A 25,907-nucleotide genomic window follows, 5' to 3' on the forward strand; every position below is an offset into this window, starting at 1 on the left:
TGGCAGCGATTTCACGGAAATGGCCCATTCCGGTAAATAATTAAAAATGTGGCTCATTTCGGTAAATTTTGAAAAAAAAAGGTTTTTTTGGTAAAATGGCCGAGTTTTAATTGTTATTTGGTTAGTGATTTAATATAAATATATAAAAATATTATTTAACATATATAATTAATATGATATTATTTATAACATAATATATTCGGGCTGGATCAGGCCAAGCTCGGGCAAAAAAATCTTAACCAAGGCCCGATCCTTATAGAAAGCGGGTCTTAAATTTTATCCAAGCCCATTTTTCAAGCCTCGTATTTTATTCAAATCCTCACATTTTTTGGGCGGGCTTTCAAGCTTGGGCGGGTGGCTTCTCATGAGCAAGTCTACAGCCCAGTAACTTAAATCAAAACTTCCAAATAGTTTAGTAACTATTTTTTTAACTTTTTAAATTTAATAACCAAAATGCAAACTTATTAATAGTTTAGTGACCTTTGATGTAGTTTATCCATAAATTTAAAGAAAAGGACCCAGGGACACAATTATAACACGCGCAACTAGCCACTAACACATTGATTGGTTGGCAATCAGTTTGAACGACCGGATAAGCCTGCGCCACAAACAGTCTCACAGGCTGACAGTCAACTTCCGATGGCCTCCGCCGCCGCACACCTTTCCTTCAGCCTTCCCTTTCCGCCTTTCTCTTCTCCAGGCCACCGCCCAGTAACTGCTTTTCCTTACCCAACCACTCAGAGTCAGAATCAGAGTCGAGTCTCCCTCAGAACTCGAGCTTTAGGTCCTGACTTTTTGGGTGATTTCGGGGCACGTGACCCTTTCCCAGCGGAGATAGCTAGTGGATTTGCTGAGAAAGTGTTGGGAAACGTCGACACAGAGCATAAGATTCTTATCCCTAATGCATCAGCTCTCTCTCTTGCTAAGCAAGATTGCTCTCCTATTTCTCCTTTACAGCCTCCCTTGTCGGTGGATGAAGCTAAGGCTCTAATAAAGAAGGTGATTTTTTGCAATTTACCCTCTTTTCAAATGCTTTTCATTATCATGTTCTGAATTGAGGTCAATGGGATTGAATTGTTTTTTTGGTAAAAATGTATAATAAGTTTCTTTAACTCTTCGTAAATTTGGAAATCAGTCCTATACTTTTATTTCTAGTATTTTAATTTTACTATTTTTCAAATTTTCAAATTTAGGTTAATATTAATATTATTAAAACTATTTTGTTATACTTAGAGAATTAAATTATTGGAAATAAAAATAAAAATAAAAATACCAAATATTAAATTTTTGAAAAGTATAGAGAGTTATGGTATATTTTAACCTTGATTTTTTTACTTAGTTTTTGTTGTAAGCTTTGTTCATGCTTTAGCTCTAAGTGTTATCTTCTTTATTAGCAGCAATCTGATTTAGAATTTTGAAATTTAGTCCGAGTTTGTTTCACTCAAAATGGCTTATGGAAAATGTATTTTTGCAATTTTTTGTGTTTGGTTTATGAAAAATAGATTGATTAACGGAAAATAACTTACAAGTTAATAAATCTTTTTTCTTATAAATTAATTTATCATTTTCTAAAACACAAGATTTTTTTAAAAAAAAAACTCATTTATGAGTAATTTTATTTTATATAAAAATTAACTTAAATCTAACTTAATATTATCATATTAATAATTTAAAAAAAAATATTTAAAATATTTAAAATATTAAAATCTGTTCAATATTATTAAATATACGTATTTAATTATTTATATTTACTAATATAATTCAACACGTCAATAAATTATTTAATATTATAATTTAATTTTAATAATAAAACTTGAGAATAGTAATTTTAAATTTTAAATAATATTCTTAATTATTATTGAAAAATATTAATATTAATATTTTAGTAATAAATATATATTACAATTTATAAATAATTAATAATAAATGTTTTATAGTATAGAATATAAATATTTTAATTATATAAAAAAATGAGTATTTATTTAAATTATGCTAGCTTTAATTATCCCTTCCAACTCTGTGTGTCACTATCCACTATCGTATATGTAATATATATTAATTTAAATTAAGTTTTAATTAGACATTGTTTATTATTAAAGTTATATATGGTATTAGTTATTATAAAATAATTTTTTTATTGTCAAAAGTAGATGTTACTATAACATTTAGTAACAAATATATTTATGTTGTATTTGTTTTACTAAGAACAATTTTTAGAAAATGATTTTAGGAAAATTTACTAAAAAACAAAAAATATTTTACTCAGAATCGTCTAAATGCCAGAAAATATCAAGGTTTCTAGAAAATCAATCTATTTTTCAGAAATTATTTTCTTGAGGCTGTTTTCAGTGAAACAAACGAATTCATAAGAACTTTTATGTTTCTTCTTTTCATGTTTCATAATGTCAAAATTCTGCTATGCAATCTAGTCACTCTCAATTTCAGTCCCTCTAAAAAATATTGAAGCAATTTAATCCCTATCAATCTTAAAAGTGAGACAATTAATCACAATATTAATGATTTTCTTCAATTTTACATAATTTTGATTGATATAATAACAAATTTAACCTTCAAAGTTTTCCGTCTATTTCTATATATTTTTGAAGCTAACCTTTTTTAAATATTCTTTTTGAATTTTTTATATATTTAAAAATTTTATATTTTTTTCAGATAATTTTTTGGATTAGGATCGAATTAATAGAATATGTAAACGTTGAGAGTTTAATGTGTTAATATATCAATTAAAATATTGTACAACTGAGGGAAAGCATTAATTGTTGTGATTAATTGTCTTTAGTCACTTATTTTTGAAATTGACAATGATTAAATTGCTTTGATTTTTTTTAAAGGGATATATTTGCTCAATATCGAAATTGAGAGATACCGAAGAGGTGTTTTTACCCAATGCAATCTTATGATCCAAGAAAAGCTCTTAGAAAACCTTAATTCATGTCTTATATTAGTAGCTTGAAGACTTTTGATTTAGTAAAAAGGAAATTCATGGCTTATAGCATGTTTCTCTAGTGCTGCAAATCTCCTGCTAGAGTCTAATACTCCTTTTAAACAGTTTTCGACCGAGATCGAACATTGCATCCTTTAAAGCAAATCCGGACCGGAAACTTGTATAAGCATCTTGTATAAAGATGCTAATTTACAAATCCGGATCGAAAACTTGGGCTATAAAGTCGTATATTAGTTGCTCGAAAACTCTGATTTAGTGAAAGGAAAAGAAATTTCTCTGGTGATCGATCATACATCGTTTTGAAGCTAGTTTTCTTAATCCGGGGAAGACGATTGAAAGATGTTAATGGTAACATCTTATATAAGCATCTTTAGTTGTTTGTTTAGCTATGAACAAATCCGGATCGAAAACTTGTGTTATAAAGTCGTATATTAGTTGCTCGAAAACTCTGATTTAGTGAAAGGAAAAGAAATTTCTCCACTGATCGATCATGCATCGTTTTAAATCAAGGTTTTTTAATCCGGGAAAGATGCTAATGGTAACATCTTGTATAAGCATCTTTAGTTATTGTATAGCTATATACAATTCCGGATCGAAAACTCATGTTATAAAGTTTTATAGTAGTTGCTTGAAAACTCCGATTTATTTGTAGGAAAAGAAATTTCTCCGGTGATCTATCTTACATCGTTTTAAAGCAAGTTTTTAATTCGGGGAAGACGACCGAAAGATGCTAATGGTAACATCTTGTATAAGCATCTTTAGTTGTTTGTATCGGTGTTGAAAAATAAGAATGTTTTTGCTCGTAGGTTGTTGGATGGAGGCTGTTAGATGAAGAAGGTGGACTTAAACTGCAGTGTTTATGGAAATTACGAGATTTCAAATCCGGAGTTGAACTCATCAATCGGATTTATAAGGTTACGGAAGCTACCGATCATTTCCCGAGCCTCCATTTGGAAGGACCGAATCAAGTCCGAGCTGAACTGTGGACTGCTTCGATTGGTAAAACCGAACTCTCCGACTTACTGTCTGTCTCTCCTTTAATTACCTTCTAGCAATTTAAGTCAACTTATTATTTGCTTGAATTGCAGGAGGGTTGAGCATGAATGATTTCATTGTAGCTGCCAAGATAGATGAAATAAAAACATCGGATCTTGCGCCTCGTAAACGGATTTGGGCATAAATCGGAGCACTGATTTTCTTTTTTCCGGCAAGTTATCGGAGCATATCCGATGAAACCATGGAAGTCATAAGACTCAGGGAACTTCAATGCTTTTGATGAAAGATTCGAACATTTTTCGACACATACACTCCTTTTTTATCCTTCTAAGCTTTTGTATATGGAATTATTTGTTGTTAGTAACATCATTTTTTAACAATAAAATGGTGATTCTATCAAAATGTGTGGTCAAAGGTAACAAAAAACCTGGAAAAATCAAAATCAGAGTTCAACAGTAATATTAGATTGGCATAATTCCTTATTTTGGCACTCCAACTTTACATAAATAAATAAAAAAGTCATTTTAACAATTCATTTAAATTTTCACTTCTTTTAGCCCTTAAACTTATGTTATTTGTTAGATTACTTCAAAATGAATGAAAAAGTTAAAGTCTGTTAATTTCATTAACATGACATACAAGTGGATGCCACGTGAAATTTATTAAAATTATTAAAAGTATAAAAAATATTTTTTATTATAAATTTTTAAAGATTAATTAATTGCTAACATGTCGTACACGTGAAGTCGTGAACTACGACATAGAATTTATTTTGAGGTGATTTTACAAAAAATGTAATTTCGAGGCTAAAAGAAGCAAAAAATTAAATGAAAGGGTAAAATGACTTTTTTTTATAAAGTTGGAGGGCCAAATAAGTAATTATGCCTATTCAATTTGGTTCCTAATTTTTGTTAATAATTCCATTTGGTTTATATTAATAAGAGGTTTTAGCTGGACTGTTCAATTGACGATTTAATAGTAATTAAATAAATAATTATAAAATTATGAAAATTATAAAAAAATAAAAAAATATATTAATAGTTTTATAAAATTTATTCAACTAGTTCAATAGTTAATTTTTTTCGACTTTCGGTTTTTTGTTGAGTGGTTCTTAATTTAATCGGTATAATCCATTTGTCTTAATATACCAATCAATTTTTGGTCCAACCGATTCAATCCATTTCCAATCATACATATTGGTAGTATAGTAATTAAGGGTAAGTGTTTGTTTGAATTGAATAAATTTTTTTTGACTTAGTCAAATTGATGAGTATTATTTTACCATTCTAACTCGATTTGAATTATTTCCGAATTGATTTGAGTGACTTGAAATTCAAGTCGTGTCGAATAAGTTTGTTAAGGTTGAATTAAAACAAATTAAACTAGCTATATTGAAATCTTGTTGACGATATAACTAAATTCTAAATTAAAAAAACATAAATTTGATAGCATATATAATAAGTATGATAAACAAAATAATAGCGCGCTATGAAATTATTAGGGACTCAAGAGATATTTACAACAATTTATTTTTTAAATTACTTAAATTATTTAAGTTGTAAAATTCAAGTATGATTCTAATTTAAAAAATTAATTATTAATTTAAATTAATTAAAAAAACCGAATAACTCCCTTCGATTAATTTGAAAGTTGAATTTTATCAATTTATTTTTTAAATTATTCAAGTTATAAAATTAAGGTATTGCTCTAATTAAAAAATTAAATTATTAATTTAAGTTAATTAAAAAAACTGAAATTTTCTTTTCGATTACTTTAATTTTAAATTGTTTTTTGAATTGAATGGAATTTTGTTAGGCAGTACAGTACTATTTTGTTAGGCAGTACAGTACTATATAAATTTAGTACAACTACGTCCTGCTCTTCAAAGTAGTGGATGTACAACCAGACAAAGCATGTCCGAAACACCACGTGACGTGGCGGTCATGATAAACTGCTGATATCGCAGTTAAACTTTCAAGCTTTCTTATCTCGCTTCGCTCTTCTCTACTTACATTGTATGAGTTTTCCTTAAAAACAAAAGAAACCCGACGAAACTCATTCGAAGAATGGCGGCAACTACTTCCATGGTTACTTCATTAACCTTCACAATTCCTTCGCTAGGTTAGTCGGTCCTACTACTTTCCCACCATTGTTATCCGCTTCTTTTTCTATTAACAATCTTCCTCTGTTAATGTTAACTAATCTTGGAACTTGCTAAAAAGCAGGGCTTCGCCTACCCACTCGTAGCTACCCATGTCTAAAACCCCAGGTTTTGCTTTGCTTCATTGCTTTCCCTGTTTCTTTCTACTGTATTTCCTTTCTTTTGTTTTCTGTTCAGTGAAGTTTTGAGTTGTGAAAATGGAATGTGGAGTGATGTATCCTTCATGTTCGATGAAATGTTTCAATGATAAAAGAGGTTTCTAGTTTTTTGAAAGAGATGCATTAGTTATACGTCATTTGTTTTCTTCCCATGGTCTCATTCTTCGCTAAAGACGCTGTTTGTTTGTTTACAGAGACGTTTTGTGAGGAAGGCTGCTTCAAATGTTATAACGGCAACATATGAGTTGAAGGCACCTCCATATCCCTTGGTAAACATCTCAAAACTTTTACTTCATATTAATATTCTTACACCCGCACTCGCGAGCACTGGAAGAACTCGCTAAACCCCCTACAAGTTTAGGCCAACAGTGAAAACTAGATCCCACCAACCAAGAACTTGGATCCCCTACCTCACGGGCCTAGAGTAACACGAGCACATGTCCGGGGACCATACCCCTGACAAAGGTGGCTTGCCTACGGCCGTACACTGCGTTTACTTATTATCCTGATAGGGTAGCCTTCACCTAGGATGAGGAATATCAATAGGATCGAACCATTAGCATAAAGATACGTGTAACCTCGAGAAGGGGCTGACAACACTCCTTATAAGGCCTCGGAGCCCAGGAATCAGCCAAGACACTCACTATATTCTCTCTTGCTCCCTCGCTCTCTCGACTGATACCTTCTGCTTCTTCCTCTTTACCACTATACTTGACCACCTATGGTTCTATCTGCCAGGTGAACTGTCCTCCACCACCATCTCCTCCATCATGTATCAACTAATATTGTTTTTATTGGAGCTTTCTTTTTAGTTGCAATCTCAAAATACAAAAAAGGACCCCATTGCTAAGCTTGTTACTGCCTGCTGGAGACATTATCTGCTACTTTGTTTAGAGGCATCTAGAACATTTGTCAATGTTCATTTCCCAACTTCAATTCAAATATGAAAAGAATAATGCAAAGAATGTTAAAAATTTTGTTATTTCTTCATATTCTCAGAATGCATTGGAACCCCATATGAGCCGAGAAACCCTGGAGTATCATTGGGGAAAACATCACAGAACCTATGTGGAGAACCTAAACAAGCAAGTTGTAGGAACAGATCTAGAAGGGTTGTCTTTGGAAGACATTATCATTGTTACATACAACAAGGGTGATATACTCCCTGCATTCAACAATGCTGCACAGGTTTATGTCATAAGCATTAGTGAATCTCAAATTTCATATTATGTTTTTCTTTTTAAGTTTTACAACCCGTTTGCAGGCCTGGAACCATGATTTTTTCTGGGAATCAATGAAACCAGGTGGTGGAGGAAAGCCATCTGGGGATCTTCTAGATCTGATCGAAAGAGATTTTGGTTCATTTGAAAGATTCATTGAAGAGTTTAAGGCCGCTGCAGCTACTCAGTTTGGTTCTGGCTGGGCTTGGCTTGCATGTAGGTGACTACTTAGAATGGCATCTTTACTTATTTCCATTAAAATTCTCTAGTTCTTAATGTAATTTGGACTGTAATGCGTTGATGCAGACAAAGCAAATAGGCTTGATGTGGAAAATGCAGTAAATCCTTGGCCATCAGAGAAGGATAAAGAGCTTGTAATAGTGAAAAGTCCAAATGCTGTGAATCCCCTTGTTTGGGACTACTTTGTGAGTATCCTTGCTCTACACTCATAATTCATGTTACAACTGTATATGTATATTAGCGGTAAAAGTACCATGGTTAGAAGTCAGATTGCATTTTGCCTCATTTACTCAAAAAATGGGCAAATTAGTCTTTGTACGTTAGATCAAAGAGCAAATTGGTCCTTTCTATTAAATTTCATCCATTTATACTGATAAAAGCTGGTGTGATTGCCACATGCATCTTATGCTGACGTACAAGAACAGACAATAAAAATTGATAAAATTTTTAACGGAAAGACCAGTTTGCTCTTTGATTTAACATGCAGGGACTAATTTGCCCATTTTTTGAGTAGAGGGGGCAAAATGCAATCCAATTCTTAGTACAAGGGCCTCGGTGGTACTTTTACTCTATATTAGCTAATATAGAAAGCAATCTGGGGAGGCTATTATATTTGTTAGTTCAATGCATCTAACATTATCATCTATTTCTTTTCTACAGCCACTCCTCACTATTGATGTCTGGGAGGTACTACATGTTTAATTTTACTTTTCCCTACTGATTCGATTTTTAAATTATTCCCAAATTCTTTGTTTAACTAAAGACTAATTTTATTGGTGTGATATGCTCTATGTCAACAGCATGCTTATTACCTTGACTTTCAGGTAATATTTTCATTAGTTTTTAATTGCTTGGACTTGTCCAATGAAGAATTTATTTGTTGGTTTCTAATGTAATGTTGTCAAGTGAGTAAAACTTCGTAAATCTTTTCTACTGGCAGAATCGACGACCAGATTATATATCAGTGTTCATGGAGAAGCTTGTATCTTGGGAAACAGTTAATACTAGACTTGAAAAAGCAAAGGCTCGAGCTGCCGAGAGGGAAATGGAGGAAGAGAGGAGGAGAAAAGAAGAAGAAGAGGGCAAACCGACTAATGAAGAAGAAGATGATGATTTAGAGATGTACGTAGATAATGACAATGATGATTCAGAGGCTGAATGAATTTAACATACAACAATGGTATTAGGACACCATGTGAGTACGTCTTTATAATATGCTTGAAATTTATGTAGAGGTTAGTTTGTGCCGCCAACAGAATAGAAATCCTTTTCTTTTTTTTTGTATCTATACTGGATAGCTAAACCCTGATGTAGAAAATCAAGTAATGTTTCAATAAAGTACTGCCATTTTTGTGAAATTCCTGCGTAATTTTTTTAGGTCAGCAATGTTCAATCACCAGTGTGCCGAAATCCTAAACACAAATATGTTAATTGAACATGTCATGTGTTTGAAATGTCATGTCATGTTTATTACATTTTTATCTTGATCATTAGATTTGTTGTGTTTGGTGTCGTACATTGGCATTGATCATGCATCTTTTCCACATGACTGAATTTTGACATTCAGTTTCAGGTATTCACCGTATTTTCCAAATGTTTTTTCATATGCTTGAGGATGTATTGTTATCAGTCAAAATACTAGAGTTTCATTGCTTGCTTGATTGTAAAAATGTTAAGCATGCCGTTTGATTATATCTATTTATTAACAGAATAATTTACATACCAGCACGTTGTGAACTGTTGCTCCGATGCTATTCCTATCTTATCAGAGAATTCCTCGAAGAGAAAAGACCTTGAAGATCCGAAGCCATTGAAGTTCCAGTGGTAGGGGGTCCAAAAACATCCCAAAACCGAAGAGTCTCATCTGCCACAGCCGATACAACAGTTACTCCATCAGGGCTCTACAACAGGAAAATACAAGAAACTTCAAATTTCTTTTCATGCAAATTTCCTACTGGATTCTTAAAAGTTTGAGTAGTTAAAAACCTGGCATAGGTTGATAATTCGGGGCTCATGGTTCCCAAACTCCCCCACTTTTGTCATCGAAGGGTACTTCCAGAGGCATAGTTTGTTTTGATCCTCCCCTGTGCTGTATCCATGGCTACTCAATATCTCCCTGTGATGTCTGTTCCATTCCAGCCCAGGAATCTGCTCATTTTACAGAAAATTACTAATAGTTGAATAAAAGAACCGAATAATGCAGATGGATTTTTACCTGTGCTTTAGTTTCAATACTGTGAATGCAGATTCCTTTCTGTGTATTCCATATCCTAATACACCTATCATTCCAGCCTCCTCCTGATGCAAGAACATTATGCTGATATGGGCACCAAGCAAGGGCCTTGACTGCAGCGCAATGATCTGTGAATCGATGGAGAAACTTCGATGAACTCATTTTGGAAGCTTCCCATATGTATAACTGCTTTTCACTGCCTCCACTTGCCAACCTATCACCTTCATTCGACCATTTCAAACCGCACACCTCATCGGAGTGCTTTTTAATGCAGGACGCTAAATGATTCCGTGCTCTAACTGCAAATAAGATAATGTATGATGGATATTTTTACAAACCATTCAAATATCTAGTTTTCGATAGTTAGAATATCTACTGTCGTGATTGATAATGGACTTGTCACGGCTTCCCGATGTTAAAATGTGGCCGTTCCATGCGGTGGATGCTATCCTTCCACTATGACCTTGAAGGCTCCTAATCTGCAGGTAAACAGATACATGATGAATGCTTTGAAGCAACCTTCTAAGAGCTCTGATACGGTAAATGAATAGAGAAAGAGAGAAGAGACGAGTTTCGAAGATTCAGCATCCCAGAGCTGTAGGTTGGAGCATGTATATCCAACAGCTAGAGTTTGGGTTTCCTTGGACCAGGTTATGCTTGTAGGCCAATTGTCCTCTTCACGAACATGGAACAACTTGTGTGTCCTCTGGTCTACTGAGTTCCATAAGTACAGTGTTGGACCCAAACCAACAGCTAGAACGTTGTTTTTGCCCCAACTCATGATGTTCACATAGTAGTCATCCATAAGCCCCGGTGCATCGAAAACTATCATTTCTGCCTGCACCACACACCGGATCGAACAACGAATGGAATAAGCTCAGTCCTATCATTTCCTATGTCATCGATACTCAAAGGTTCGTTTCAAATACAGATGTGTTCCATACGGGTGCCTTTTTTCCCCATTAATTGGTGGATCAAACTTCATATACATATTTGCACACACGAGTTCTAAAGAGCCTAAGCAACATAGATCATTTCATGAAAGGATCATCTTTTCAAGAAAACCAACCTAATCATCAACTTTTATAAATCCCAACATTGGAGCTTACTCCATTCTACTATAGGGAAACAAACAAAATGATAAAAATGTCACAGTTGATAATTTTGGAGTCAAATTTTTTGAACTTTCACTACTTTTTGTAAAAACTTATTTAAAAACTACTCCATTGAAAGTCTTTATAATATGTTTTTTCAATTTTTTTTATCTATAATAAATTTTAAAGAATAAGATGTCAAAAGTTGAAAATTTTGAACCACTAAAAGTTAAAATGTGACGAGTTTACTGAGAGAGAGAGAGAGAGTTACTCCTAAAGTTAAAAGATAGCCCGTAGATTGAAGAAAATATGAACTTGATTGTTTAAGTTTTTCTAGGTATTCAGGATGATACTCCTTATACGTGTCAGACGTGCTACACATAGAAGCTCTAGGAAAAATGAAGAGTTCGGGAAAAAAATAAGGGATTTTGTGCTACATATAGAAGCTCTAGGAAAAACCTTGGGGATGGACCGATATGCAGCCTGTTTGCTCTTGTTATCCGATATGGCAGCCATTTGTTGTCTCAACTCATCAACGAAACGAATGGATTTTGTGCTTGATTTTGAGCTTCCTCTGAAAACCATAATCCTTTTCCCTTCAGAATTTAAAGACTGACTCTCAATCAGTTTCTGTTGATACACTTCCTGCCATCAATGAAGAGAAAACTAAAAAAAACCATAAGTTTTCATCTCCAGATTTTTGCCATTTCTAAATCAATAAATTTCATTTTCAGAAACACAAAGGAATGGTGAAGAACGTACATTGCATTTAGAAGATTTGAAGTCGGTGGTTTTGTTGGTCAACAGAGTGTGAGCTCTATCAAGATCCATCAAACTTCTGTTGGGTAAAAACCGATCCCCCTTAATGAAGAACAAATGAATTCAAGAAACTTACAGAACATTCAATGGAGAAAACCCAGAAAAGAAGAAAGATGAAATTCATTTGTACCGGAAAATCGTATCGAGTGGGACTGTCATGGAGTCTTCTTGGTGAATACCAATAAGATTGAAGGAGTCTCAGCTTATCGCTTTGATCCATTTTCAAGGGTTTCCAAGAAACACAATTGTGGAGAAGAAAGAAAGTAAGAGAATGGAGGAAAATAAAATTACTGCAAACCCTTGAAGATTTGCAGTAATTTGCGGAAAATAGAGGAAAATGGAATTACTGCAAAAGTAAGTAAGAAACGCAACAAGGCTTTTGAACCTTTCTCTGAATCCCGCCAAAAGGAAGAACCGTTGATATGGTTCAAAGGTCTGGGTCGAAAATAGGTTTGAATTTGTTAATAATGGGTTAACGTTACAGTTTACCCCTGAACTTTCATTTAATGTGCAATGTGGTATATGTATAAAGATAACTCATCCCATACCGAATAAAAAAATACGTGTCATCATATGATTGGTTTTGAGTCTTGAATATAATTTACTCTTCAATTTTCAACTGATACATACTTTTTTTCTGTTTAAAGTTTCTTTTTTAAATTTTGTTTACTGCTTAAAAGTAGAAATAAGATGAAAAAATCAAATAATTTAATCAACCTGTAAAAATCATATTCAAAACCCAAAATCAATCACATAAGTTATAACGACAAATGAAATTATTTATTAAAACGATTTTAAAGCTTCGGGGGTACACTGATACTTCACAGAATATAATCCATGTATCAAATTAGATATTTTCTTTGCAAAGGTATTATATTGCACATTATATAAAAGTTTAAGGACTGATTTTGACATTTACCCTTTAATATTCTTGCACTTGAATTGAATTCTTGTCTTGTTCATATCATTTTTGTATTAGGATTCTACTTAATTATGTTTATGGTAGTGTCTTATAATTAGATTTGTCAATTTTGACCAAAATTTGGAATCAGTTTTAGATTCAAACTCAACTTAATTCAATCTAATTATAAAATACCCAAATCATATATGGCTTCAATCCAAAAAGACTCAAACCCAAAACTACTTAAATTCGAAATGACCCGAAACTAAAATGACTCAAATAAATATCTAAAATAATATGAATTTGAGAATCAAGCCTGAAATAGCTCAATTGAAAAATACGAATAATTCAAACTCGAAATAACTTCAACCTAAAAATACCCAAACTTAGAACCCCATGTGATAGCATGATGGTCAAGAGTGTTCACCGCTTTAGGTGTGACCTGAATTCAAGTCAGGTTAGTTGTTCGGGCTTGGCCTTATTATTGTAATTCACAAAAAAAAAAAAAACCAAACTTGAAACAGACGTTTAAAACTCAAATTGACACCATCTAAATTGATCAAACCGGAATCAATCTAACCAATCCAATCCCATCTAATTGACTTTGAAGCAAGTGGAAAAGGCAGACTCGAGAGAATAGCTATCAAACAGAGAGAAAATGCCTTCATTGAGATCATACCTATAGAAACCATCTATGAAAGTAAAACTGAACTGCACAACTAGGCAATCATATAGCAAGGGTGACAATCGACAACGTATCGGTCCTGTGAGATCTACTGATATAAGACTTGTTTTTTACCCTAAAGAATCGGCAAACCGATATAGATCTGCCAATGTCCTAATAGTTCTATCTGGCAGACCAACAAAGCCTTCTATAGATGGTGATGACCCAAATAAATCAGCAAACCACTTGGATGTAGATTGTGCAACATAGCCTTGTTGCCATCTATATGGCAGACCATTGCCACTGATACCGCCGCTTCGTACATTGGTGGTTCCTCCTATCCGGTCCATCTCAGTTTTCGGAAAAGAATTGGTTGATCCATGTGGTGCAGCAGAGGCAACAGGATAGTCGTCGGCATGACAAGAATTAGGGACCAAACCATCATATAACTTCATGCCTTCGGCAAGAATAGCAGACGGTTGCTCATGTGACTGATTTACATGAGATTTTGGCAAAGGGGACCCTTTGGTTGCAAATCGTGTTTGCTTCATTTCTTTGCTCTTAACTGCTCCCATTTCATCCAGTTTTCTGTTTGGCTTTATTTTTTTCTCCTCAAGCCTTTTATGTAGCTCTGCAACTCTTTCTTCCAACTTGACTATCTTCTTTTCAAATTGAATTGAACCAAGAAGCTCCGTTACATCATTACTACGATTTTCCGGATACTGGACTATCGATTCAAGAGCATCTAATTGCTTTTCATTAGCCTTTCCCATCTGGGCTATCTCATTTTCAGGAAAACAACAGGTTGATCCATGTGGGGCAGCTGAGGTAACAGGAGAATTGTTGGCATTACTAGAAATAGGGACCAAAGCATCGCCATCGGAAAGAATAGTGGTCGGTTGCTCACACAACTGATTTGCTTCAGATTTTGGCAAAGGGGACCCTTCGGTTGCCAACCGTGATCGCTTCACTTCTTGGCTCTTAACTGTACTTGATGACCCCTTTTCGTTCCGTTTTCTTTTCTTCATTTTTTTCTCCTCAATCCTTTTTTTTAGCTCAACAATTTCTTCTTCCAACGTCACTATCTTCTCTTTAATTTGCCATGAACCAAGAAGCTCGGTTGCATCAATACTACGATTTTCCGAATAATGGACTATCGATTTTAGAGCATCTAATTGCTTTTCATTAGCCTTTTTCTGCAAAAGGCCATAATACAGTAAATGCAATGTTTAAGGATGGGAAAACATGTAAGATCATTTGTGTGAACAAGAGATTAAAAAGGACCATACCAGCGCCACGTGGGACTTATTCGCTTCTTGTTTTGCCCTCTCGAATGCTTTTGTAGACTCTTGCAAGAATGAAGTCAACATTGTCTTAGAGGAGAATTTATCCTCAAGCCCAAAGATCGAAGCAACCTCAACAGCTTCGAAAGGCATCCCATTCTTCACCATACACTCTATGATATCTGTAGCATACAAAAGTGTCTTACATTAATCAGATGCAATCATATTTAGTTCGCCATTAATATTTGTCCGATTTCTGTGAGAATTCTTGTTATGGACACTTACAAAGGTGGGGCAGAAACAATGTTTTCAAACGATTAATTACAGTCTTTGTGACTTTTTTTTCTACTTTCACTTGATATCACAAACCTCTCCTAAATCAAGGGGATTGAAATAAGAAAGACACTAATTACTGATCTCCAGGCAGGCAGGAATATAATGAAATCAAAGGGTGACTCAGAGCCGACTAATTGACGAAAACAGATTCTAAAGCACACCAAGAAAGGCTATTCTTCGTTTTTGTACTGTTCTTGTCATTAGTAAGCCACCTTCTCTATGGCATTCCACTTTTGAGCTAGAGAATAGTTATAAGGTTACATAGTAAGTGAAACTACCCATATTGATTTCCCTATTTGTATTTACCATAGTAGCAATATAATTTTAAACTAATTTGTGAAGTTTGTAAAATCCACAGGGTCATAATCTTACCTAAACTGATTTTAACCGCAAAGAAAACAAGGGCAATTATCATGAGAAGGATAGTTAGAATTTGAAACTAGGATAGACAATACTTAGGAATAATGAAATTGTATATGGAATGGACTTGAGCTCAAACTCAAGTTTGAGTATTGTTGAGGGGATCGACTTCTTTGGGAGAAGTGTTCGAAGTGTCGTCTGCTGGACAGCCAACCAAACCCCCAACAATGGTAGGTATTGTCCTCCTCTCATGGTTTTGTCTGCCTCCTCCAACACGGGGATAATACCTATCATTGTTGGGGCCCCATTTACTGTTGAGGGGCCAACTTCTTTGGAAAAAATCTTCGAAGTGTTGGCCGAATCCCCAACAATGGTACCACTTGAGCTACATAGCTCAAATGGTAGCATACTTAGTATGTGGTGTATATCCCTTAGGTTGATGGTTCAAGTACCCCGTGCATTTGATTTACATAATTAATGTTACGCACTATACTGATATCTCACTCGTGAGCCTTGTAAATCGTATCTTCACCAACCAAGGCATTCCTCTTTGCGAACCCTTCAGGGCTCTCGACAAAGAAGGGAGACAAAACCTGACACTTGGACAACACCTACCATTGTTGGGGGTTCAGCCGACTGCCCAGTGGAGACACTTTTAAGACTTCCCTGAAGGAGTCTAGGCCCCCTCAACAATAAAAAGACAAAAAAAAAAAAAGACAAAAGACCCTGACACAGGACAAGAGCTACTATTGTTGGAAGTTCGGCCACCTGCCTGAAGAACAATATTTCAAACTTCAAAGACTTCTTCTGAAAATGTCAGCCCCTCAACAAGTATATAAATCGTGTAAGTGAACTCAAATAGTTCAATTTCATTCTATCAAGCTTGAGCGGAGCTCTACCAACCTTAATCTAAACAGTGTTAACTACCATATAAGAACAATGTCACTCCATATTAATGATGACATTGGTAGCATCCAAAAAAATTCATAAACTTATAAGCAATTCATATCAATGGAACCTGAAAAGCAATTACCTGGAATTTTCCCAGGAAGAAAAGGAGAGCACTTTACTGCATCCGAGATGCCACTGAGATTAGCCAACCAAAACCCCCAAATCCTCATTACTGAACACTTCAGGAATCCCAAAACAAGCAACAAAAAGCAACAAACCCTTTGCATCAGTTTCATTGGCTTTATCCAAACCACCCTCTCCAATCAACCTCTTTCGCCATTCAACAGCTCTTTTCCGTGCTTCTACCTTAACATTTGCAGCAATTAGAAACCCACCTTCACCTCTCATCATCAAAAGGAAAAATTCCAAAACCAAAACAGAGGCTTGCCTTGCCAAAGGTATATAAGGAACCTTGATTTGAGCCTTTTTGCCTAATAGAAAGAACCTCCCAATGCAATCTAAAACCAATTGGGCTGGTTCTGGTGCAAGCTTTAGGGCCGCAGGGACTTCTTCTCGAAGCTTTGGGATATCTGATAAATGGGTAATAATATATTTACGTACTCTTTTGCTACGCATCCTTTCGCAAAGGTTTCCAATTCCATAACGCGAGGATACCGAAGGAGAAACTGTTTTGGGTACTTTTTGCGTTGATTTGGGAGAAGGTTGGGGTTCAATTTGAGTGCTTTGTTCATTGAATTTGGAGCCAATGGCTTGGTTAACGAAATCGAGGTGTTTGGTTAATTCGTCGAATCTATATTTGAAAGCTTGGATTGCAGTGGAGAAGGAGGTGAGGTCGTCAATGGATTTTAATAAATGGGGTTGTCGTTCTTCTTGTTCTTGCAGTTGTAGTTGTAGTTGTTCTTGCTGTGGTTGTTGCTGTTCTGGTTCGGTTTTGACCACCGCTAACGGCGGCGGAATTGGTAACCGGGGAGGTAGGGACGGCGGCGGGGAATCAAGTGGATCTTGCTTGATGGCGGTGTAATTGAGTTTGATTGAAGGCAATGAAGGTTTGGCCATTACAACTTCACAAACTAAAAGCCCAGCGGCGTTTCTATTTATAGTTTACCCTATAATATAAAAATTAAGTTTAAAATTTATTGTTACTCATCCTTTGTAGAATTTTAGGTTATCCTTTGTCAAATTTTGTTAATTTAATAGTGATGGAATATTATTTTAAAAGTAGATAATTATTTTTAAAAAAAGTTTAATATACCCTTAAATTTAGCCCTTTTTTTTATTGGCTCCTCCATTAGTTTTTTTAAGGCATAATATATAAATTGACCCTTGAACTTGATAAATATTTTCACATTGACCCATAATCTTCTTTTTAGATCATATTGATCTCTAATGTTGGCATTCATTACACAGATTGGTCTCTATACTAACATAGTTTTTTTAAAGAATATGTTGATGTAGACAAGTATGGGATGGCATGTAAAGAAATAAAGAGACAACACATGGATTCATTTTTTTGTTGGTGACATGGATTCATCTTTAATTATTCTTAAAATATTTTAAAAACCTTAAATTTTTGAAATAAATTTAAAAAAATTTTAAATTTTTTAAGAAATATTATAAATTATAAAAATTCAAAAAAAATCCAAAAAATTTAAAATTACAAAAAAATAAAAATAAAAATATATTCAAAAAATCGTATTTTATTTTTATTTTAAATAAAATAATTTTTTTAAAAAGTTTATGGGCCAATGTGAGAAAAGTTATCAAGTTTAGGGGCCAATCTATATATTAAACCTTTTAGAAGTAGTATTTTATTTTTATTTTAATTAAATTACTTAATAAATTTACTAATATATCATTTTTAGAATTTTTGTTTCTTTCTCTCACAATTAAATTATTGTCTGCTTAACTTATAATATTAAAACTTAAATTAACATAAAATTTTAATTTTATGAAAGAAACATTTTTTATTAAAAAATAATTTTATTTATAAATTTTTAATTTTTTAATATTAATCGTCCAACTAAATGCACTCTATCGAACCTAAACCAAGCTTGGATAAAGAAAGTTTGATCTCAAGTTAACCAAATCCAAAACAAATTACTATTCACTCATTAAAGGTTAAAATATGCTCGAAGTTTATGTACACTTGGTAAATTTGGAATTTAATCCATTTACTTTTATTTTAAGGAATTTAATCCTACTTTTTGGATTTAAAAATGCAACAACTTCAATCCTTAATACTATTAAAATTCTTTTGTTAAATTAATATTTATTACAATATCATTTTTAAAATGTCATAATAGCAAATTTAATGGATGAATTTTAACAATATTAACAATTGAATTTAAATTTTGAATCTAAAAAAATAGAGAAATTAAATTCTTAAAAATTAAGAATAAAACAAATTAAATTCTGAATATAGGAAAAGTAGGAGAATAAGGGACAAATCCATATAAAAAGTAAATATTATGTTATTAAATCTACAATTAATTTGTTGAAATATAAATGTAAATAATTTTATTTTAAATGAAAAATTATTTAAGATCATGGTCCATACATCATTTATGGAAGATATTTTCTATTATAATGACAAAAATATAGAAACAATAAAAAATGATATAATACTTGTTATGTGAAATGCAATCATAAAATGCACATTTATTATTTATTATTTATTATTTATAAATATTTAAAAATTGATTAAGTTCAAAGAGTGATGAGAAAATGAAATATATACTCCATATGTATAGTTTAACAACTTGAAGGTTTATTTGTGTACAAATATATACCATAAACTGCCCAAAAAATCTTCCTACATTATTTACATCATCAAATAATATATTGTAACCAGAGAATAGAGAAATGAGTTGCAGATATTGAAACTCGAAACCTAATTACATGAATTCCCGGATTTCGGATTAGATTCGGGGAATTGTACAGTACTAGGAATAAGCAACTAGAAGATGGATGCTGTATCAGACAAGCTGATGTTCCGATCTGATCGACTTGTAACAATGGGTTGCAGATATTGAAACTCGAAACCTAATTACATGAATTCCCGGATTTCGGATTAGATTCGGGGAATTGTACAGTACTAGGAATAAGCAACTAGAAGATGGATGCTGTATCAGACAAGCTGATGTTCCGATCTGATCGACTTGTAACAATGGGGTTTCCTAAAGCATCAAGATCGATAATGGCTGTTTCACCGGGACTGTAATTTCCAGCCAGGAGGGCTTCACTTAGGGGATCTTCGACTATTGCGGTAACCGCCCTCCTGAGGGGCCGTGCACCGTAGGTCTGGTCGTAGCCTTGCTGACAAATGAGGTCCTTGATTGATTCAGACACCTCTAAACCGATTCCCAGTGACACGAGTCTAGCATTAACCTCTTGCAACATCAGGTTTACAATCTCGAGCATCTGAAAAGAAACCGGATAGATGTGACCAACAGCATATTGGTATAACATAATCCGAGATCCCGGTAAATTTTCAAGTTCGAAGTGATAGAGATTTATGTAGCATGGACCTCAGGGGCACACAAAATATGACTAGGAGTCAAATTGCATTTTAACCCTTTACTCAAAAAATGAGTAAATTAATCCCAGTACATTAGTTTGAAGAGTAAATTGGTCCTTTCTGTTATAAATTCCATCCATTTATACGGTTAAAAAATAATGTAGCTGACGGAATAACTAGAGAGTAACACATGGCATGCTACATGTACCTCATGCTAACATACAAGACCAATTTTTAAAGGTAGAAATGGATGAATTTTAACAGAATGATCAGTTTGCTCTTTAATCTAATGTGCAGGGACTAATTTGCTTATTTTTTAAATAGAGGAAGCAAAATGCAATCTGAAGGCCTTCAGGGTACTTAACTTTAATCAACAAAAAGGCACAAACCTGAAGTTTCTCAAGAGATCGAAAGACAACTACTTCATCAATCCTGTTGAGTAACTCGGGACGGAAATATGCTTTCAGTTCCTCCATTACCAGAGCCTTCATTCCAGCATACGAAGAAGATTCATCATTCTCGAGCAAGAAACCAATGGAGCCACGTCTACCCTTTGCAATCGCAGAAGAACCCACATTCGACGTCATCACTACCAATGCATTCTTGAAAGAAACTCTTCGACCCTGATTAACAGAATCTCAAATGAGAGACATCGATAATCAACTAATATCAGCCGCGTATAGATGATGATAATGTCGCCAACAAGTTCAATTTACAATGAACGAACCTGTGAATCTGTGAGGTGACCATCTTCAAACAGTTGGAGAAGGATGTTGAATATATCAGGATGGGCTTTCTCTATTTCATCGAGCAATAACAACGTGAACGGTCGTCTTCTAATAGCTTCCGTAAGCATACCTCCCTCTTCATAACCGACATAACCAGGGGGTGATCCTATTAATTTACTCACTGTATGTCGCTCCATGTATTCGCTCATGTCCAATCGAAGCATGGCATCCTCCTGCAATGATGGCATTAGAGGACGGAAGAAAAGATAGCTTAGTGTTATGGGGCCAAGTCCTACATTACCAAAAAACAAACCTTACATAACATTTTCAAATAAACGGGTACCCTTTCGTGCCTAGTATCTAGGATGGTGGAATCATTAATTCCATTATAGCGGATTCCAGTGGAATCCTTTTAATATCAACAGCTTTGGTTAAAAGACAGAAATGAAAAGACCGTAACTGTTTGATCAAACCATGTCAAAAACTAAAAAATTGTATTGGTGACCTGGAACCTGTTAAATCGGTTGCCGAATATGTTAGTTTTTCTCTGGAAATCAGTTTTTCTCTTTCTTTAGTGTTGAAATCGGTTGAATTCATTAAAAGGTAAATTCACATTTCTCAATGCAAATCCTCCATCATGATCAACAATGGATTAGTATATCTTTTTCTACCTGTTTATTTCAACCATTGATTTTAAAAGGATTCCACGATATCCCACTATAATAAGATCTCACCTTAGACATTACCATCTAGGACATATTAAAATTACACAACTCATAAGTAAATTAACGGGACAAATAAAGAAAAGGAATGAATAGCATGGAGCCTTACCGACCCAAAATAGCATGCTGCTAAGGCTTTTGTTAATTCGGTTTTGCCGACCCCGGTTGGACCACAGAAGATCATTGCAGCAATTGGTCTATCAAGATCCTTTAGGCCAACGCGGGATCTCTTAACAGCTCGAGAAATGGCAGCAACAGCTTCGTCCTGACCAATAACCCTTTTCTTAAGCATCTCATCAAGGCCAATTAGAAGCATTCTTTCGTCTGCAGTGAGCTGCTGCACTGGTATCCCTGACCAAATCGAAGCAACTGCCGCAATTTCTTCAGGCCCCACCATTATAGGTCTGAAAGAATCACCTCGAAAAAAATTAGTTAGAAACCGGACAAAGCCTAGACGACCAAGAAGCTAATATATCTAACCTTCAACATGACCCGGCAAGAGAAAGAAAAGGAACATACTCATCGTTCTCTGAAGTAGAAGGCAAAGGAGATTCTAGGAGTTCACTGGAATCATCCACACCAGAAGCACCAGCATCGTTTTTCAACCTACTGGCGATGACCTATTCATGACAGAATTGTCGAAAGGAGGTTAGGGTCTTAAAGCACATCAGAAGCTAACGTACACACAAGGTCAAAGATATTACCACTTCATGCATGGCTTGAACAGTTCTAATTTCTTCCCAATAATCGTTAGGTGCTTTTGAGAGAATATCCGTTTCTTGCTCTCTTTTCCTCCTAAATGCTTCAATACGAGCTCGGCTACCAGCTTCATCAATGAGGTCAATTGCTTTATCAGGAAGATACCTGTCAGGAATATATCTTGCTGATAGGTACACAGCAGCATTGATTGCTTCTAAAGTGTATCTGCAGTGGTGATGAGATTCGTATTTTTCGCGTAGACCAAGCAGTATCCCGACTGCATCCTCCTATCAGGTAGCACATTACATCCAAATAAGGAAAGAGGGAAATAGATAGTAGCTTTTAGTATAGATTGGATTAAAAACAACCTGACTTGGCTCGTTGATCCATACTGGCTGAAATCTTCGTGCTAATGCTTTATCCTTTTCAAATTGGGTCCTATATTCCCCTATAGTTGTTGATGCGATGCACTGCAAAAGATGTTTATTAGTGCTTGATAAAGAAATGCACCATATTAAGAAGAAAACAATGTCTACTCCTATAAAAAAGCCTTCTACGAGAAAAGGGATCGGACTCCGTTAGAAGGAAAAAGGGTCCCACCTTTTCATTCCAAGAAGTAATCCAGATGTGTTAAAGATGTTATTGTTTGATTTATATGGGTAAAGTACCATGGAGGCCCCTCTACATAAAAATTGGGCAAAATAGTCTCTATACGCTATATCAAAGAGCAAACTAGTCCTTCTATTAAAAATTTCATTCATTTCTGTTGTTAAAAACTGGTCAAATGAATGAAAACTTTAACTAAAAGGACCAATTTACTCTTTGATCTAACATAGAAGGGCTAACTTGCCCATTTTTTGAGTAAATGAGGTAAAATGCAATCTAACTTCTAATACAGGAACCTCCATGGTACTTTTACCAATTTATATGTCATCTTCAATAACTGCAGTAAACATCATGCCTATGTTTTTGGCATATTAGGTTCTATGTGAAAATTACAATTTGAGAAATAATTACCTGTAATTCACCCCTACCAAGTGCAGGCTTCAATAGATTCGCAATGTCAAGACCAGATCCCTTGTTTCCACGGCCAACCGTACCAGATCCAATAAGCGTGTGGACTTCATCGATAAAAAGAATGATATTACCTGAAGAACAGATATACCAAGTATGAGAGAAACAATAAAATAGATTCCAGCTCTCGGAAAAGCAACTCCTCATTGTAGGCACCTGATTTTTTTGTCTCACTTAGCAAAGCAGTAACACGTGCCTCTAATTCTCCCCTCTCCTTTGCACCGGCCATGAGCAGTCCTATGTCCAAGGACATTATTTTTTTATTCTGTGCACAGTAAGAGCAATAAATCAATACACTTCGAAGACACAACCTCAATAGAAGTATGACAAGAAGCATTTGGATTGATTTGTGAAGAGGCGGACCAAAAGAAATGCAGGGATTTCTGCTTGTGCGATACTAATCGCAAGTCCTTCAGCAATGGCTGTTTTACCAACCCCACTTTCACCAAGAAGAATCGGGTTATTCTTAGTTCGGCGACAAAGTATCTGTACAATTCTTTGAACTTCAGTCTCTCTGCCAATAACAGGGTCAATAAGTCCCTCACTTGCACGGGCTGTAAGATCGATACAGAATTGAGCTAAAGCACTTTTCCCTGACAATTACATATGAGGAACAAAGCATTACCTTCTGTTATTCTAAAAGAAAACATAACTATACAAAAAGATAAGGATTAGATCAAATTTCTACCTTTTGTCTTGTCAGGGGACCTCAAAACAGCAGCATTACCAGATGAAGATTTTTCACTCATCTTTTTTGATGATAATGAAGGTTCCCTACCATCTTTTGCAAGCTCCCCTTGTAATCTGATGACTGCTTCAGCTGCCAAGTGATTTATATTTGCTCCCAATCTGAGATTTTTTGTACAAAAGTTAATGACATGAAACTTGTTTTGTCTTTTAGACCAAAATGCTCATGCAGATGTGCATCACTTGGCAGAAAAACCAAGCAAAAATAACTTGTCTCTATAATCAAATGTTATATAAAATTAATGACATAAATTTCTTTAAATTGTAAGAACTTATGCTCTTTTTGTATGAATATCATGATGAAACAACAAAATTCATGCTTTTTCATGAGCTTCTGAATTAACTATCAAATACTATGAAGCTTATATTTGCTCCCAATCTGAGATTTTCAGCACAAAAGTTAATGACATGAAACTTGCAGCGTCTTTCAGACCAAAATGAAAATGCTCGTGCATATTTGATCACTTGGCAGAAACCAAGCAAATAACTTGTCTCCACAATCAAATTTTATACAAAATTAATGACATAAGAAATCTAAACAAAGTCAAATGGTTCTTTAAATTGTAAGAACTATGCCCCTTTGCATGAATATCATAATGAAACAACGGAATCCAAGCTTTTCATGAGCAATACAGCACATGTTAATGATATATATATATGTTCCATTAACAAATAAAAATAAAAATTGTTCATTTTAAAAGGGAAAAAAAAACAAACCTTTTTAGGACACGACTAGCACTTCCATCATCAACGGTGAATAAACCAATAGCAATATGTTCAGGGGCAATAAAATTATAACCCATAGTCCTTGAATACTCCACAGCAGCTTCAAAAACCCGTTTTGTGCTTATGGAAAACGGTACATCCGTTGAAGAAACAATAGATCCTTGTTGTTTATTACCCAAATCCTCACCATGGTTACTACTTTGCCAAATGCTACGAACAGCATCACGAGCATTCTCAATTTTCAAACCTGACCCTAAAAAACCATTAGGGTCACGATCTTCACCAATCAAACCCAGCAAAAGATGTTGGGTAAAAACCATGTCTTTACCAAGAGATTTGGCTTCTCTTTGTGACAAGATCACGGCTTTGATTGCTCGTTCTGTAAAACGCTCAAAAACAGCAGAAATTTGAATGGGTTTTCTTCTTTTAAAAGAATGAGGGTGTTTAACATGGTGAACAAAGTTATTACAACGAGAGATTGAGAGACCAAAACAAGAACTTGAAGAAGAAGAATAAATTGAATTGTTGTAATAAAAAGTTCGATGGAAACGAAAGGGGAAACGTGGAGGTGATGAAGGAAATATGGAACGTGAATGTAAATGAATTGCTAATGAAGAAGAACATAAGACATCCATATCTTTTTCCAGACAAAAAATTGTGGGTAGTTTTGTCTTAAGCTACACGAGTTTCATTAAGGATAAAAAGGAAGAGAAGAAAGGAGAAAATATAGGTTGAGTTTGAGATGACGTCCAATCGAAATTGAAGGATATTTTCTTGGCTGTGCTGTCGAAGGAAAGAGAGGAGGAAGAAAGGGATGGAGTGGAAGTGTAGGCTTGACACGTCAAACCACCATTTCTTTTTTGGTCAAAAAATGGGTGTTTTTAGAGGTTAAATTCTGTTATTAGTCCCTGTACTTTACAAAAGTTTTGGATTTAGCTTCATATTTTAATTTGATTATTCTTTATACTTTTCAAAATTTAAAATTTTAGTCCTCACCAGATGATAAACATTAACTTCATTAAAATTTGATACGGCAAACATAATATCATATATATAACATTATGTCAGTTTGTTATTTTTATATATTACTCATTAAAAATTTAATTAGTAGATTAACGACCATCATTTAAGTTAAAATTAAAATTTCAAAACTTAGAACGATTCATCGAATAATGTAGACTAAATTTATAAATGTACGCATAGTACAAAACTAGTGACTAAATTTAAACAAATAGGTTTAATAACTACTGTTTGGATCAATACTAAAATTTTAAAATTTGAAAAATACAAAGACTAAAATTGACCGATCCAAGAAATACAATAACTAAATTTAATCAAATTAAAATATAAAGACT

General features: G+C 34.2%; 6 protein-coding genes and 1 long non-coding RNA gene across 13 annotated transcripts; 3 read left to right on the forward strand and 4 right to left on the reverse strand.

Moving 5' to 3' along the window:
* Positions 1-499: 499 nt before the first annotated feature.
* Positions 500-4,499, forward strand: LOC107953604 (probable pterin-4-alpha-carbinolamine dehydratase, chloroplastic). Its single transcript, XM_016888959.2, has 3 exons — positions 500-999; positions 3,769-3,961; positions 4,051-4,499. The coding sequence occupies exons 1-3, from the start codon at positions 640-642 to the stop codon at positions 4,140-4,142; spliced, it is 645 nt and encodes a 214-aa protein (XP_016744448.1). The 5' UTR covers positions 500-639; the 3' UTR covers positions 4,143-4,499.
* A 1,339-nt stretch (positions 4,500-5,838) lies between these two features.
* Positions 5,839-9,939, forward strand: LOC107953603 (superoxide dismutase [Fe], chloroplastic). 4 transcript variants are annotated; one of them, XM_016888956.2, is made up of 10 exons: positions 5,839-6,079; positions 6,184-6,227; positions 6,472-6,546; positions 7,277-7,465; positions 7,542-7,713; positions 7,804-7,922; positions 8,398-8,424; positions 8,538-8,561; positions 8,678-8,932; positions 9,447-9,939. In XM_016888956.2, the coding sequence occupies exons 1-9, from the start codon at positions 6,025-6,027 to the stop codon at positions 8,897-8,899; spliced, it is 927 nt and encodes a 308-aa protein (XP_016744445.1). In that variant the 5' UTR covers positions 5,839-6,024; the 3' UTR covers positions 8,900-8,932; positions 9,447-9,939. The 4 variants fall into 4 exon arrangements, with proteins under 4 accessions (XP_016744445.1, XP_040953128.1, XP_016744446.1 ...); XM_041097194.1 differs by having other exon boundaries at positions 9,464-9,939; XM_016888957.2 differs by having other exon boundaries at positions 9,507-9,939.
* Positions 9,369-12,148, reverse strand: LOC107953602 (anaphase-promoting complex subunit cdc20). 3 transcript variants are annotated; one of them, XM_016888954.2, is made up of 8 exons: positions 12,014-12,148; positions 11,827-11,925; positions 11,524-11,709; positions 10,539-10,808; positions 10,347-10,449; positions 9,953-10,269; positions 9,724-9,885; positions 9,369-9,638 (listed from the first exon to the last, which is right to left on the reverse strand). In XM_016888954.2, exons 1-8 carry the CDS (start codon positions 12,101-12,103, stop codon positions 9,495-9,497), a joined length of 1,371 nt encoding a protein of 456 aa, XP_016744443.1. In that variant the 5' UTR covers positions 12,104-12,148; the 3' UTR covers positions 9,369-9,494. The 3 variants fall into 3 exon arrangements, with proteins under 3 accessions (XP_016744443.1, XP_040953127.1, XP_040953126.1); XM_041097193.1 differs by lacking the exon at positions 10,539-10,808; XM_041097192.1 differs by lacking the exon at positions 12,014-12,148 and having other exon boundaries at positions 11,524-11,730.
* Positions 10,200-12,019, forward strand: LOC121219285 (uncharacterized). Its single transcript, XR_005915955.1, has 3 exons — positions 10,200-10,285; positions 10,456-10,884; positions 11,799-12,019. It is a non-coding gene; the product is annotated as an uncharacterized lncRNA (long non-coding RNA).
* A 1,331-nt stretch (positions 12,149-13,479) lies between the features above and the next one.
* LOC107953600 (uncharacterized) lies at positions 13,480-17,407 on the reverse strand. The gene is made up of 3 exons (XM_016888953.2): positions 16,461-17,407; positions 14,738-14,913; positions 13,480-14,644 (listed from the first exon to the last, which is right to left on the reverse strand). The coding sequence occupies exons 1-3, from the start codon at positions 16,612-16,614 to the stop codon at positions 13,580-13,582; spliced, it is 1,395 nt and encodes a 464-aa protein (XP_016744442.1). The 5' UTR covers positions 16,615-17,407; the 3' UTR covers positions 13,480-13,579.
* On the reverse strand, positions 16,681-17,395 carry LOC107955954 (inactive protein FRIGIDA-like). Its single transcript, XM_016891729.2, has 2 exons — positions 16,767-17,395; positions 16,681-16,684 (listed from the first exon to the last, which is right to left on the reverse strand). The coding sequence occupies exons 1-2, from the start codon at positions 17,393-17,395 to the stop codon at positions 16,681-16,683; spliced, it is 633 nt and encodes a 210-aa protein (XP_016747218.1).
* A 1,649-nt stretch (positions 17,408-19,056) lies between the features above and the next one.
* LOC107953599 (chaperone protein ClpD, chloroplastic) lies at positions 19,057-25,400 on the reverse strand. 2 transcript variants are annotated; one of them, XM_016888952.2, is made up of 13 exons: positions 24,544-25,400; positions 23,768-23,928; positions 23,443-23,672; positions 23,236-23,344; positions 23,023-23,153; positions 22,374-22,475; positions 22,011-22,292; positions 21,826-21,926; positions 21,416-21,710; positions 20,584-20,817; positions 20,246-20,479; positions 19,489-19,759; positions 19,057-19,336 (listed from the first exon to the last, which is right to left on the reverse strand). In XM_016888952.2, exons 1-13 carry the CDS (start codon positions 25,185-25,187, stop codon positions 19,296-19,298), a joined length of 2,835 nt encoding a protein of 944 aa, XP_016744441.2. In that variant the 5' UTR covers positions 25,188-25,400; the 3' UTR covers positions 19,057-19,295. The 2 variants fall into 2 exon arrangements, with proteins under 2 accessions (XP_016744441.2, XP_016744440.2); XM_016888951.2 differs by having other exon boundaries at positions 19,057-19,759.
* Between the last annotated feature and the right edge of the window lie 507 nt (positions 25,401-25,907).

Source organism: Gossypium hirsutum, chromosome D07 (assembly GCF_007990345.1).
Source record: "Gossypium hirsutum isolate 1008001.06 chromosome D07, Gossypium_hirsutum_v2.1, whole genome shotgun sequence".
In the NCBI taxonomy this organism is placed as follows: Eukaryota; Viridiplantae; Streptophyta; class Magnoliopsida; order Malvales; family Malvaceae; genus Gossypium; species Gossypium hirsutum.

Excerpts from the sequence above, each read along its gene's own strand:
- LOC107953604 (XM_016888959.2), top strand. The coding sequence starts at position 640 with ATGGCCTCCGCCGCCGCACACCTTTCCTTCAGCCTTCCCTTTCCGCCT. Across the intron at positions 1,000-3,768 it reads CTAAGGCTCTAATAAAGAAG|GTTGTTGGATGGAGGCTGTT; the intron begins GTGATTTTTTGC and ends TTTTGCTCGTAG. Across the intron at positions 3,962-4,050 it reads ACTGTGGACTGCTTCGATTG|GAGGGTTGAGCATGAATGAT; the intron begins GTAAAACCGAAC and ends CTTGAATTGCAG.
- LOC107953603 (XM_016888955.2), top strand. The coding sequence starts at position 6,025 with ATGGCGGCAACTACTTCCATGGTTACTTCATTAACCTTCACAATTCCT. Across the intron at positions 6,228-6,471 it reads ACCCATGTCTAAAACCCCAG|AGACGTTTTGTGAGGAAGGC; the intron begins GTTTTGCTTTGC and ends GTTTGTTTACAG. Across the intron at positions 7,714-7,803 it reads TGGCTGGGCTTGGCTTGCAT|ACAAAGCAAATAGGCTTGAT; the intron begins GTAGGTGACTAC and ends GCGTTGATGCAG.
- LOC107953602 (XM_016888954.2), bottom strand. The coding sequence starts at position 12,103 with ATGGATCAAAGCGATAAGCTGAGACTCCTTCAATCTTATTGGTATTCA. Across the intron at positions 10,450-10,538 it reads ATGCTGAATCTTCGAAACTC|ATTAGGAGCCTTCAAGGTCA; the intron begins GTCTCTTCTCTC and ends GTTTACCTGCAG. Across the intron at positions 10,270-10,346 it reads GTCCATTATCAATCACGACA|TTAGAGCACGGAATCATTTA; the intron begins GTAGATATTCTA and ends TCTTATTTGCAG.
- LOC107953600 (XM_016888953.2), bottom strand. The coding sequence starts at position 16,614 with ATGAAACTGATGCAAAGGGTTTGTTGCTTTTTGTTGCTTGTTTTGGGA. Across the intron at positions 14,914-16,460 it reads TCTTCCTGGGAAAATTCCAG|ATATCATAGAGTGTATGGTG; the intron begins GTAATTGCTTTT and ends TGTATGCTACAG. Across the intron at positions 14,645-14,737 it reads ATAAGTCCCACGTGGCGCTG|AAAAAGGCTAATGAAAAGCA; the intron begins GTATGGTCCTTT and ends GGCCTTTTGCAG.
- LOC107955954 (XM_016891729.2), bottom strand. The coding sequence starts at position 17,395 with ATGGCCAAACCTTCATTGCCTTCAATCAAACTCAATTACACCGCCATC.
- LOC107953599 (XM_016888952.2), bottom strand. The coding sequence starts at position 25,187 with ATGGATGTCTTATGTTCTTCTTCATTAGCAATTCATTTACATTCACGT. Across the intron at positions 23,929-24,543 it reads GCTAGTCGTGTCCTAAAAAG|ATTGGGAGCAAATATAAATC; the intron begins GTTTGTTTTTTT and ends AAAAAATCTCAG. Across the intron at positions 22,293-22,373 it reads GGATCAACGAGCCAAGTCAG|GAGGATGCAGTCGGGATACT; the intron begins GTTGTTTTTAAT and ends GCTACCTGATAG.